Source organism: Oncorhynchus tshawytscha, linkage group LG08 (assembly GCF_018296145.1).
Source record: "Oncorhynchus tshawytscha isolate Ot180627B linkage group LG08, Otsh_v2.0, whole genome shotgun sequence".
Classification (NCBI taxonomy): domain Eukaryota; kingdom Metazoa; phylum Chordata; class Actinopteri; order Salmoniformes; family Salmonidae; genus Oncorhynchus; species Oncorhynchus tshawytscha.
In genome coordinates, this window is record NC_056436.1 from 2833700 (window position 1) to 2848280 (window position 14581).

Consider the following 14581-nt stretch of genomic DNA (forward strand, 5'->3'; position numbering starts at 1 on the left):
TTAAATCCCAGCCTTAGTAAGGCTGGTTAACTCTGTGTCAGGGTGGTGCATTCATTGTTGTTAAACCATTGAGAGGTCATCAGGAAGTGTTTTAGTGTACCTTGATCTAGTGTGTTCAGAGAGGTCATCAGGAAGTGTGTTAGTGTACCTTGATCTAGTGTGTTCAGAGAGGTCATCAGGTACCTTGAACTTGAGTGACTTCTTGAGCTCCTTGATGACTGTGTCTCTGTCCTCCAGCTTCATGCCCAGTCCTTCTGCGTCTGTGATCTCCGCTCTGAGGGCTGTGGCACGCAGCTCCACCGGAGGAAGTGTCTGGGAAGGGACAAACACAACCACATCAACCAATCAAAAAGGGACAAACACAACCACGTCAACCAATCAAAAAGGGACAAACACAACCACGTCAACCAATCAAAAAGGGACAAACACAACCACGTCAACCAATCAAAAAGGGACAAACACAACCACGTCAACCAATCAAAAAGGGACAAACACAACCACGTCAACCAATCAAAAAGGGACAAACACAACCACATCAACCAATCAAAAAGGGACAAACACAACCACATCAACCAATCAAAAAGGGACAAACACAACCACGTCAACCAATCAAAAAGGGACAAACACAACCACATCAACCAATCAAAAAGGGACAAACACAACCACATCAACCAATCAAACTTCATATAGAACAGTTCCAACAAACAAAAATGCAGTTCAAAGTGCATAACATAATAAAATAATAAAAATGAATATATACATGTTTTCCAGTTCCAACTAAACATGGAGGACCGACACAGATCAGTATGTTAAACCGGAGTCTAACATCGGGGACTAAGACTACATAATGTACAGTCAAGATGTTGCTGTTAATAGAGTATGTTGGTGGTGTCTCTCTGATACAGTACCTACAGTCAAGATGTTGCTGTTGATAGAGTATGTTGGTGGTGTCTCTCTGATGAAGTACCTACAGTCAAGATGTTGCTGTTGATAGAGTATGTTGGTGGTGTCTCTCTGATGAAGTACCTACAGTCAAGATGTTGCTGTTGATAGAGTATGTTGGTGGTGTCTCTCTGATGAAGTACCTACAGTCAAGATGTTGCTGTTGATAGAGTATGTTGGTGGTGTCTTTCTGATACAGCACCTACAGTCAAGACGTTGCTATAGTTACCGTGATCTGGGGTCTATCTGCGTCGTACTCTCCCTCCTGCATGGCGGTGGCCATCTTGTTCATGGTTGCTATGACGATGCAGCAGGACTGGCGCAGGCACCCATAGGGGTTAGAACCTTGAGTTCCATAGATCTGGAGACAGAACAGACAGGTAGATATAGAGGTACTGTATGCGTGTGTGTACTGTATGTGTGTTTGTTTGGTTTTTACTATACTTGTGGGGACCAGAAGTCCTTACAAAGATAGTAAATCAAGGAAAATTTGGGACATTTCGACAGTTCCCACAAGAAAAAAGAATTGCGGTTAGGAGTTAAGTGTAGGTTAAGGGTTTGGAGTTAAGGTTTGAGAATATATGATTTTGAATGGAAATCAACTGTTTGGTCGTGTGTGTGTGTGTGTGTGTACTACCTGCTCTGCAGCCTTAAAGGCCACGTCCTCTAGTTTGAGTGTGGAGAGTCCCTCCTGCTCCCCTAGATGGGCAACCATCTGCGCCCCTGCAGCCGCCACCTCTTGCAGCACAGCCACCACCCAGGTCAGGTGTTTCCTGCAGTCCAGCAGAATATCTGCCACCTGGGGGAGAAAAAAAACACAGAGACCACATCAGATCACACCTGGGGGATCAAACAGTCCGAAGTCAGCTACTTAAATAATAAGCTTGAAGATAGCTTGTTCATTTAGATTTTGAGAACAATTAACAACCAGGGAGGAATGTGTCGCTCATCTGTTGAATCTAACCCCGGTCTTGGTCTGCTTCACGGGCATCCAGGAAGTAAAGGCTTCTGGGTTAAAAACTCTGTGGTGACCGGCAAGATGGCGTACCGAGCAGTCACACTTTAGTTTGTTCTGTGGGTCAAGTGACAGATTCTATATTCTAAAATGTATCTATCTTTTTTTTTTTTGAGTGCTGAGTTGTATGTCGAAAAGCTACCTTGTAAAATTCCAAACAACAAAATAACAGCGGAAAAGAAGACATTGTCCACAGCGCCTGTCAACCGCAACATTCTAGCAAGTCAACATGCTAGCTGAAGCTTCTAGCAAGTCAACATGCTAGCTAAAGCTTCTAGCAAGTCAACATGTTAGCTAAAGCTTCTAGCAAGTCAACATGCTAGCTAAAGCTTCTAGCAAGTCAACATGCTAGCTAAAGCTTCTAGCAAGTCAACATGCTAGCTAAAGCTTCTAGCAAGTCAACATGTTAGCTAAAGCTTCTAGCAAGTCAACTGACTCGCAGCTTGACCACAACTACAGGGAGGAAATGGGAGTTAACGCTGACGTCACAGGAGACAGCTGGACTCTCTGTTAAGTGAAATAAACAACGAGGTAAAGAGGTGGGTAATCCTCCCACACCTGCCATGGAAGAGCTCTTGAATGTAACCAGTGTCCTGGAAGCAGTAAATAACCTGACAAAAGATGATAGAAGATTTTGGTTCTCAACTAAGACAAAACACTGTCATGGTTGCACGCTTGGAGGGAAGGTCTGAAATACTTTTTCTGAGGCCCATTCTGATGAATTAACAGACAGAGCATTAATACTTCCCCCCTAGCATTGGCAACACTGAACACAGGTAGTTAAATGTTTAAAGTCAGCTAACTTGACCTGATTACGAGGAGAGATTTTATAGTTTTAACAAAGGCCATTGTGCTACTAACTACAGTAGTAAGTTAAAACCTCTCTTGTTTACATTTATCTAGTCGTTTGACTAGTATTTATTTGGTATGTTCACACTTAGTTCTTTAAATGCAAGGAGACTCAAAATCAATCTTAAAATGAAAGCCGTTACTATTTATTTTGTAAAGGAAAAAAAAAATCGAATTGCACTTTTCTTTAAGAGATGCAATTAAGTGCTGAGGACATAACGTTTCGGACTAATCAAGTGGCCGATAAAACCCCCTTCAGTCGTTGCTCCACATGTTCAGCGGGAGTCGGCATCTTGCTATATAACTGTCCAGGCAAGGTAATAGATACGAAAGAAGAAGAGCCTAGTCATTGGTTGTGTTGAATCTGGAGAAGTCTTTTCTCATTCTGGTTAACATTTGTAGTTACAATAACAAACGGGACAACAAACAACAGAACTCTTATTGGAAAATGTGTCAAATCTAAATCGGAGAAATCAGGAAATGTTTCTCACTGACAGCACTATTATTATTTTATGATGAATGGTTAGACAGATCACTGACGTTTTCTGTTTCCCATCACAATGTAATTTTCACATATTGTTGCTATGCTCATGTGCTTACTGATACCTGGAGTTTCTTAAGCCTGATATAGTACAATTATCTTGGTTTTAAACCCATTTGCATCTCATGCTTCTAGAATTTACCATTGTTTAGTTTCTAGTGTTGTGTTAGAATGTATTTCAGAAGTGGCCATGTCTGCTACCCCATTAACAGACTATGTAATTATCTCATTACACCTAATGGGGTTTGCAATAATGGCTACTGGAAGTTTTAATTCAACATCTTCTTAATTACCAGGACACGGATGGCCTTACTGCAAACTTTTACAAGCATTTCTGGGAAAACCTTAGATTGGTGGAAATCCTTACAGATTACATACTCCCATGCCATTAATGAAACACGGTGTAAATAATCTTGATTCCCAAACCTGGAAAAGATCCCCAATTCACCCATCTGTCGACAGACGTTTACACAAATCCCCTTTGTTTACACAAATCCCCTTTGTTTACACAAATCCCCTTTGTTTACACAAATCCCCTTTGTTTACACAAATCCCATTTGTTTACACAAATCCCCTTTGTTTACACAAATCCCCTTTGTTTACACAAATCCCCTTTGTTTACACAAATCCCCTTTGTTTACACAAATCCCCTTAAGGAAAATATGGAACAAGTCATCGGGCGAAACACAATATTTTTTTCATGACAGGAAGATTAATTCACAACAACATAAAATGAGTTTTAGCCTTACTTGAAAACAGAGACCTAATTGAGGATGACGGTTTTTATCTTACTTTTAGAAAGACATTTGATACGGTCGAATATAAATGTAATCTTCTGGGTACTTGAATTCTTTGGTTTTGGGGATAAAGTTTATAGATTTGATCAAAGCCTGCTACCAGGACATAAATAGCTCCTGTGTCATTAGCAGGTGGGCACATCACCTCGTTTAGAAGTTAAACTTTGTAATTATACAAGTGTGTTCAGTTAGTCCACATTATGAAGGCTGAGATGCTGGCTATCCAGCTAAAGATCTATAATGTTATAAAAACAGCTATCTGTGCTGGGTACTGACATCTCAGTTCGCCAACTAGCTGAAGACAACACAGTCGTTAAAAATATATATATATGTAACCTTTATTTAACTAGGCAAGTCAGTTAATAACAAATTCTTATTTTCTAAGACGGCCTAGGAACAGTGCGTTAACTGCCTTGTTCAGGGGGCAGAATGAAATATTTTTTTTAACCTTGTCAACTCGGGGATTTGATCTTGCAACCTTTACGGTTACTAGTCCAACGCTCTAACCATATAATATATACAACCACCAATAACCAAACCCCATTATATCAGGCAGGCTATAATGGTTAGGTGTGGAATAACCAAACCCCATTATATCAGGCAGACTATAATGGTTAGATGTGGAATAACCAAACCCCATTATATCAGACAGACTATAATGGTTAGATGTGGAATAACCAAACCCATTATATCAGGCAGACTATAATGGTTAGGTGTGGAATAACCAAAACCCCATTATATCCGGCAGACTATAATGGTTAGATGTGGAATAACCAAACCCATTATATCAGGCAGACTATAATGGTTAGATGTGGAATAACCAAACCCATTATATCAGGCAGACTATAATGGTTAGATGTGGAATAACCAAACCCATTATATCAGGCAGACTATAATGGTTAGATGTGGAATAACCAAACCCCATTATATCAGACAGACTATAATGGTTAGGTGTGGAATAACCAAACCCCATTATATCAGACAGACTATAATGGTTAGATGTGGAATAACCAAACCCATTATATCAGGAAGGGTCAGACTTTAAAGAACGTAGTTTAAGATTGTTTTGGACTGTTTTAATGACAATATAAAAGTTAACTGTCTCAAATCCTTTTTGAGTAACAGTTATGCCTTCTGGCTTTGTATCCCTGGAGAAGTATCCCTGGAGAAGTATCCCTGGAGAAGTATCCCTGGAGAAGTATCCCTGGAGAAGTATCACTGGAGAAGTATCCCTGGAGAATTATCCCTGGAGAAGTATCCCTGGAGAAGTATCCCTGGAGAAGTATCCCTGGAGAAGTATCCCAAGAGAAGTGTCCCTGGAGAAGTATCCCAAGAGAAGTATCCCTGGAGAAGTATCCATGGAGAAGTATCCCAAGAGAAGTATCCCAAGAGAAGTGTCCCTGGAGAAGTATCCCAAGAGAAGTATCCCTGGAGAAGTATCCCAAGATAAGTATCCCTGGAGAAGTATCCCTGGAGAAGTATCCCAAGAGAAGTATCCCTGGAGAAGTATCCCTGGAGAAGTATCCCAAGAGAAGTATCCCTGGAGAAGTATCCCTGGAGAAGTATCCCTAGAGAAGTATCCCTGGAGAAATATCCCTAGAAAAGTATCCCTAGAGAAGTATCCCTGTAGAAGTATCCCTGGAGAAGTATCCCTAGAGAAGTATCCCTGGAGAAGTATCCCAGGGAAGTATCCCTGTAGAAGTGTCCCAAGAGAAGTATCTCTAGAGAAGTATCCCTGGAGAAGTATCTCTAGAGAAGTATCCCTGGAGAAGTATTCCAAGAGAAGTATCTCTAGAGAAGTATCCCAAGAGAAGTATCCCTGGAGAAGTATCCCTGGAGAAGTATCCCTGGAGAATTATCCCTGGAGAAGTATCCCGAGAGAAGTATCCCTGGAGAAGTATCCCTGGAGAAGTATCCCTGGAGAAGTATCCCAAGAGAAGTATCCCAAGAGAAGTATCCCTGGAGAAGTATCACTGGAGAAGTATCCCTGGAGAAGTATCCCTGGAGAAGTATCTCTAGAGAAGTATCCCTGGAGAATTATCCCTGGAGAAGTATCCCGAGAGAAGTATCCCTGGAGAAGTATCCCTGGAGAAGTATCACTGGAGAAGTATCACTGGAGAAGTATCCCAAGAGAAGTATCCCTGGAGAAGTATCACTGGAGAAGTATCCCTGGAGAAGTATCCCTGGAGAAGTATCCATATAGAAGTATCCCTGGAGAAGTATCCCAAGAGAAGTATCCCTGGAGAAGTATCCCAAGAGAAGTATCTCTAGAGAAGTATCCCAAGAGAAGTATCCCTGGAGAAGTATCCCTGGAGAAGTATCCCTGGAGAAGTATCACTGGAGAAGTATCCCTGGAGAAGTATCCCTGAGAAGTATCCCCAGAGAAGTATCCCTGGAGAAGTATCACTGGAGAAGTATCCCAAGAGAAGTATCCCTGGAGAAGTATCACTGGAGAAGTATCCCTGGAGAAGTATCCCTGGAGAAGTATCTCTAGAGAAGTATCCCTGGAGAATTATCCCTGGAGAAGTATCCCGAGAGAAGTATCCCTGGAGAAGTATCCCTGGAGAAGTATCCCTGGAGAAGTATCCCAAGAGAAGTATCCCAAGAGAAGTGTCCCTGGAGAAGTATCCCAAGAGAAGTATCCCTGGAGAAGTATCCATGGAGAAGTATCCCAAGAGAAGTATCCCAAGAGAAGTGTCCCTGGAGAAGTATCCCAAGAGAAGTATCCCTGGAGAAGTATCCCAAGATAAGTATCCCTGGAGAAGTATCCCTGGAGAAGTATCCCAAGAGAAGTATCCCTGGAGAAGTATCCCTGGAGAAGTATCCCAAGAGAAGTATCCCTGGAGAAGTATCCCTGGAGAAGTATCCCTAGAGAAGTATCCCTGGAGAAATATCCCTAGAAAAGTATCCCTAGAGAAGTATCCCTGTAGAAGTATCCCTGGAGAAGTATCCCTAGAGAAGTATCCCTGGAGAAGTATCCCAGGGAAGTATCCCTGGAGATGTGTCCCAAGAGAAGTATCTCTAGAGAAGTATCCCTGGAGAAGTATCTTTAGAGAAGTATCCCTGGAGAAGTATTCCAAGAGAAGTATCTCTAGAGAAGTATCCCAAGAGAAGTATCCCTGGAGAAGTATCCCTGGAGAAGTATCCCTGGAGAATTATCCCTGGAGAAGTATCCCGAGAGAAGTATCCCTGGAGAAGTATCCCTGGAGAAGTATCCCTGGAGAAGTATCACTGGAGAAGTATCCCAAGAGAAGTATCCCAAGAGAAGTATCCCTGGAGAAGTATCACTGGAGAAGTATCCCTGGAGAAGTATCCCTGGAGAAGTATCTCTAGAGAAGTATCCCTGGAGAATTATCCCTGGAGAAGTATCCCGAGAGAAGTATCCCTGGAGAAGTATCCCTGGAGAAGTATCACTGGAGAAGTATCACTGGAGAAGTATCCCAGGAGAAGTATCACTGGAGAAGTATCCCTGGAGAAGTATCCATATAGAAGTATCCCTGGAGAAGTATCCCAAGAGAAGTATCCCTGGAGAAGTATCCCAAGAGAAGTATCTCTAGAGAAGTATCCCAAGAGAAGTATCCCTGGAGAAGTATCACTGGAGAAGTATCACTGGAGAAGTATCCCAAGAGAAGTATCCCTGGAGAAGTATCACTGGAGAAGTATCCCTGGAGAAGTATCCCTGGAGAAGTATCTCTAGAGAAGTATCCCTGGAGAATTATCCCTGGAGAAGTATCCCGAGAGAAGTATCCCTGGAGAAGTATCCCTGGAGAAGTATCCCTGGAGAAGTATCCCTGGAGAAGTATCCCAAGAGAAGTATCCCAAGAGAAGTGTCCCTGGAGAAGTATCCCAAGAGAAGTATCCCTGGAGAAGTATCCATGGAGAAGTATCCCAAGAGAAGTATCCCAAGAGAATTGTCCCTGGAGAAGTATCCCAAGAGAAGTATCCCTGGAGAAGTATCCCAAGATAAGTATCCCTGGAGAAGTATCCCTGGAGAAGTATCCCAAGAGAAGTATCCCTGGAGAAGTATCCCTGGAGAAGTATCCCAAGAGAAGTATCCCTGGAGAAGTATCCCTGGAGAAGTATCCCTAGAGAAGTATCCCTGGAGAAATATCCCTAGAAAAGTATCCCTAGAGAAGTATCCCTGTAGAAGTATCCCTGGAGAAGTATCCTAGAGAAGTATCCTGGAGAAGTATCCCAGGGAAGTATCCCTGGAGATGTGTCCCAAGAGAAGTATCTCTAGAGAAGTATCCCTGGAGAAGTATCTCTAGAGAAGTATCCCTGGAGAAGTATTCCAAGAGAAGTATCTCTAGAGAAGTATCCCAAGAGAAGTATCCCTGGAGAAGTATCCCTGGAGAAGTATCCCTGGAGAATTATCCCTGGAGAAGTATCCCGAGAGAAGTATCCCTGGAGAAGTATCCCTGGAGAAGTATCCCTGGAGAAGTATCACTGGAGAAGTATCCCAAGAGAAGTATCCCAAGAGAAGTATCCCTGGAGAAGTATCACTGGAGAAGTATCCCTGGAGAAGTATCTCTAGAGAAGTATCCCTGGAGAATTATCCCTGGAGAAGTATCCCGAGAGAAGTATCCCTGGAGAAGTATCCCTGGAGAAGTATCCCTGGAGAAGTATCACTGGAGAAGTATCACTGGAGAAGTATCCCAAGAGAAGTATCCCTGGAGAAGTATCACTGGAGAAGTATCCCTGGAGAAGTATCCCTGGAGAAGTATCCATATAGAAGTATCCCTGGAGAAGTATCCCAAGAGAAGTATCCCTGGAGAAGTATCCCAAGAGAAGTATCTCTAGAGAAGTATCCCAAGAGAAGTATCCCTGGAGAAGTATCCCTGGAGAAGTATCCCTGGAGAAGTATCACTGGAGAAGTATCCCTGGAGAAGTATCCCTGGAGAAGTATCCCCAGAGAAGTATCCCTGGAGAAGTATCACTGGAGAAGTATCCCAAGAGAAGTATCCCTGGAGAAGTATCCCTGGAGAAGTATCACTGGAGAAGTATCCCTGGAGAAGTATCCCTGTAGAAGTATCCATATAGAAGTATCCCTGGAGAAGTATCCCAAGAGAAGTATCCCTGGAGAAGTATCTCTAGAGAAGTATCCCAAGAGAAGTATCCCTGGAGAAGTATCCCTGGAGAAGTATCCCTGGAGAAGTATCACTGGAGAAGTATCCCTGGAGAAGTATCCCTGGAGAAGTATCCCCAGAGAAGTATCCCTGGAGAAGTATCACTGGAGAAGTATCCCAAGAGAAGTATCCCTGGAGAAGTATCACTGGAGAAGTATCCCTGGAGAAGTATCCCTGGAGAAGTATCTCTAGAGAAGTATCCCTGGAGAATTATCCCTGGAGAAGTATCCCGAGAGAAGTATCCCTGGAGAAGTATCCCTGGAGAAGTATCCCTGGAGAAGTATCCCTGGAGAAGTATCACTGGAGAAGTATCCCAAGAGAAGTATCCCTGGAGAAGTATCACTGGAGAAGTATCCCTGGAGAAGTATCCCTGGAGAAGTATCCATATAGAAGTATCCCTGGAGAAGTATCCCTGGAGAAGTATCCCAAGAGAAGTATCCCTGGAGAAGTATCCCTGGAGAAGTATCACTGGAGAAGTATCCCAAGAGAAGTATCCCTGGAGAAGTATCACTGGAGAAGTATCCCTGGAGAAGTATCCCTGGAGAAGTATCCATATAGAAGTATCCCCGGAGAAGTATCCCTGGAGAAGTATCCCTGGAGAAGTGTTTAGGAAAGTGGGCGGATAACGTGTTCTCCTTTCATGTGATGTTTAATATCTCTAAGCTCCCTGTCAAGTTATCTGCCTTTCACCAGCTAGCCCTTCTCTGTTGGAAGATGCTTTACATCATCTCTGTTGGAAGATGCTTTACATCTTCTCTGTTGGAAGATGCTTTACATCTTCTCTGTTGGAAGATGCTTTACATCTTCTCTGTTGGAAGATGCTTTACATCTTCTCTGTTGGAAGATGCTTTACATCATCTCTGTTGGAAGATGCCTTACATCTTCTCTGCTGGAAGATGCCTTACATCATCTCTGTTGGAAGATGCTTTACATCTTCTCTGTTGGAAGATGCTTTACATCTTCTCTGTTGGAAGATGCCTTACATCTTCTCTGCTGGAAGATGCCTTACATCATCTCTGTTGGAAGATGCTTTACATCTTCTCTGCTGGAAGATGCCTTACATCATCTCTGTTGGAAGATGCTTTTACATCATCTCTGTTGGAAGATGCTTTTACATCATCTCTGCTGGAAGATGCTTTACATCATCTCTGTTGGAAGATGCCTTACATCTTCTCTGCTGGAAGATGCCTTACATCATCTCTTGGAAGATGCTTTTACATCATCTCTGCTGGAAGATGCTTTACATCATCTCTGTTGGAAGATGCCTTACATCTTCTCTGCTGGAAGATGCCTTACATCATCTCTGTTGGAAGATGCTTTACATCTTCTCTGTTGGAAGATGCTTTACATCTTCTCTGTTGGAAGATGCTTTACATCATCTCTGTTGGAAGATGCTACAGCCCATAATGACTCTGTTGTACAGAACACTGGATGGACCGTATTAAATATCATGAATGATGGGTTCGGGATTTTCTCTCTTATAATGATGTTTGTGTTCAACTTGATTTCATACCGTTTATTTTGCAGTACAGGAACGTTGTTAATGCTGTTCCTAAGGCATCTTCCAACAGAGATGATGTAAAGCATCTTCCAACAGAGAAGATGTAAAGCATCTTCCAACAGAGAAGATGTAAAGCATCTTCCAACAGAGATGATCCCTGGATGATCCCAGAGATGATTTCTTTGCTATTTTCCAAGAGGAATATGGTTCATAAATTTTACTTTGTTGATGGAACATTGCATATTTGTTAACTTGAGAAATACTGCACCATACACCTTAGTTAGATGTAAAATTGCGCAAAATATTGTATTATTTTCTATATAAATACTGCTCAGGCCTCTGTCTATATGATATTGTGCCAAAACTGTGGCCAGTCTCTACCCACTGTGACTCTAACCAAGAGTGCAGCTCAGTAAAACTGATTGGTTACCTGCTGTAAGAAGGTGAGTGCTGATTGGTTACCTGCTGTAAGAAGGTGAGTGCTGATTGGTTACCTGCAGTAAGAAGGTGAGTGCTGATTGGTTACCTGCTGTAAGAAGGTGAGTGCTGATTGGTTACCTACTGTAGGAAGGTGAGTGCTGATTGGTTACCTGCTGTAGGAAGGTGAGTGCAGCAGGTATCCCAGGTACGTCCGTACCAGGCATGCGTCGGCGGATCTTCTTACAGAACTGTCTGATGTCAGAACAGGAAGTCTCTAGATCCTTCAGCAGCACGGCCAGGTCCGTCTTCTCCTGCCCTGTGTGTAGGAACGCACGCAGACGACCAACCTCCACACACATACAGTCCAACGCACTCTGGGTAAACTACAGACAGGGAGAGAGGGGGGGAGGAAGAGGGAGATAGCAGGAGGGAGGGAGCAGGGGGAGAATGAGGGCGAGAAAGATAGAGAATGCGGGAGGGGTGAGAGGGGAGAACAAGGGAGATAGCGGGGGTAGAGATAGTGGGAGGGAGGGAGCAGGGGGAGAACAAGGGAGATAGCGGGGGAGAAAGAGAGAGAGAGATAGCGGGGGGAGAGAAAGAGAGAGAGAGATAGCGGGGGTTGGGAGAAAGAGAGAGGGAAATAGCGGGGGGGGAGATAGCGGGAGAGGAAGCATGTCAGAAGAAGTCACATGGAGATACACCCACTGTAGTTAAAGGAACCCACTAGGTTTACCAACATCCTTCCAGTTGGGTTTTTGGACCTGTGACTTAAGCGTTTTGTCATTGAACACACTTGGAATAAAGAGTCTAGGTACCCTAATGTGATCAGCCAGATGCATGGTGCAGTCTTCTGTCTGCTCTGCCAGGTGGATACTGTACAGGTGCTGGTAGTATTTGATGGCCTTGGTGAGCGGCGCCACATGCACCGTCTCATCCAGTTGGTCTTTGTGCAGCAGGTCAATCAGGAAGTCCAGGGAACGCTCGTGAACGCCCATCTCCGGGTAGAGCGTCCCGATCTTCTGATACACCTCCACGCTGCATTGGTTCAGCGCTCTAACACACACACACACACACACCATAGTTGAGTGAGATCTTTCCATGTTGAATGCAGTGTAGATTTTTTTTTAAGTACGTGGCTAAACTTACTGTTCGTATTTATGTAGTATAGCAGACTGACTTACTGTTCGTATTTATGTAGTGTAGCAGACTGACTTACTGTTCGTATTTATGTAGTGTAGCAGACTGACTTACTGTTCGTATTTATGTAGTGTAGCAGACTGACTTACTGTTCGTATTGATGTAGTGTAGCAGACTGACTTACTGTTCGTATTTATGTAGTGTAGCAGACTGACTTACTGTTCGTATTGATGTAGTGTAGCAGACTGACTTACTGTTCGTATTGATGTAGTGTAGCCTGTAGCAGACTGAGAGAGTAGACGAATCCTGCAGCAGACTGACTTACTGTTCGTATTTATGTAGTGTAGCCTGTAGCAGACTGAGATAGGAGACGAGTCCTGCAGCAGACTGACTTACTGTTCGTATTGATGTAGTGTAGCCTGTAGCAGACTGAGAGAGTAGACGAGTCCTGCAGCAAAGCTCAGCTGTTCCCCAGCCGCTCCTCTCATCCCGCTCCTCTCCACACAGTTGTCATTCAGATCAAACTTCTCCTGGGTCTGCTTACTGATCAGCTCCGCCTGGGGACGCAGGCACACATATAACTGGTGGGATTTAAACCCGGCTCTCCCACGAGAGAAACCAATGTGTTGACCGTTAGACCAAAAGGACATTACCTTTTTTTGGGGGGCCCAGGACCAACGATCATTTTGAAATCGCAGGCGGAGTTACCTCATCCTGTGTCTATGAGCAGCTATGACCCACTCATGTCCGGTACACACACACACAGACCTCAAATTTAGCAGGCCTCATAATGTTTGAAGACAAACAAACCCCTTTCAAAGATAACAGCAATGTGGGGAGCTATGAGGAGCAATGTGGGGAGCTATGAGGAGCAATGTGGGGAGCTATGAGGAGCAATGTGGGGACCTATGACAGAACACGCACACAGCTCTCTTTCTCTCTACCTTGAAGATTAGTCTTGGTATGAGCAGAAGCACCAGGATACAGTCGTGGTCTCCTCCATGACGCAGGAAGGAGTCGGGCATGAAGGATGTGAGGAGAGACACCTGTCTGTTGGCCTGGCCCACTTCCATCTTCCTCAGCTCCATCTCTATGGCCTAGAGACACACAGAGACACACACAGAAAGAGACACACACACACACACAGAGAAACACACACACACACACACACAGAGAGACACAGAGAGAGAGAGATACACAGAGACACGGAGAAAAGACACAGAGAGAGAGAGAGAGACAGAGAGAGAGAGAGAGAGAGACAGAGAGAGAGACCTCAGAGAGAGAGAGAGAGAGACAGAGAGACAGAGAGAGAAACAGAGAGACCCCTTTCAAAGATAGACAGAGAGAGAGACAGAGAGAGAGACAGAGACAGAGACAGAGACAGAGAGAGAGAGAGAGAGAGAGAGAGAGACAGAGAGACAGAGAGAGAGACAGAGAGAGAGAGATACACAGAGACACGGAGAAAAGACACAGAGAGAGAGAGAGAGACAGAGAGAGAGAGAGAGAGAGAGACAGAGAGAGAGACAGGAGAGAGAGAGAGAGAGAGAGAGAGAGAGAGACAGAGAGACAGAGAGAGAAACAGAGAGACATGAAGAGAGAGAGAGACAGAGAGACAGAGAGACAGAGAGGACAGAGACAGAGACATCTTCCTCAGAGAGAGAGAGAGAGAGGAGAGAGAGAGACACAGAGAGAGACAGAGAGAGAGAGAGAGAGAGAGACAGAGACAGAGACAGAGAGAGAAGAGAGAGAGAGAGAGAGAGAGAGATGCAAAAACCAAGTTTAGACGACACCAATGTATTTTTCACAGCACATTTCAGGTTGTTAGTGGACAGGTAGTCATGGTAATGGTGTGGACAGGTAGTTATGGTAATGTTGTGGACAGGTAGTCATGGTACTGTTGTGGACAGGTAGTCATGGTACTGTTGTGGACAGGTAGTCATGGTAATGTTGTGGACAGGTAGTCATGGTACTGTTGTGGACAGGTAGTCATGGTACTGTTGTGGACAGGTAGTCATAGTACTGTTGTGGACAGGTAGTCATGGTACTGTTGTGGACAGGTAGTCATGGTACTGTTGTGGACAGGTAGTCATGGTACTGTTGTGGACAGGTAGTCATGGTACTGTTGTGGACAGGTAGTCATGGTACTGTTGTGGACAGGTAGTCATGGTACTGTTGTGGACAGGTAGTCATGGTACTGTTGTGGACAGGTAGTCATGGTACTGTTGTGGACAGGTAGTCATGGTACTGTTGTGG

The 14581-nt window shown here is 44.0% G+C and overlaps 1 protein-coding gene across 1 annotated transcript in view; it reads right to left on the minus strand.

Annotated features, from left to right (window-relative positions):
- The window catches only part of LOC112263958 (dynactin subunit 1), a 77750-nt gene that overhangs the window by 18626 nt on the left and 44543 nt on the right, over positions 1-14581 (minus strand). The window contains 7 exon segments of the mRNA XM_042325064.1: positions 184-312; positions 1172-1303; positions 1580-1741; positions 11362-11574; positions 12007-12244; positions 12725-12885; positions 13273-13425. Of these exon segments, the coding sequence (XP_042180998.1) occupies positions 184-312; positions 1172-1303; positions 1580-1741; positions 11362-11574; positions 12007-12244; positions 12725-12885; positions 13273-13425 (1188 nt within the window).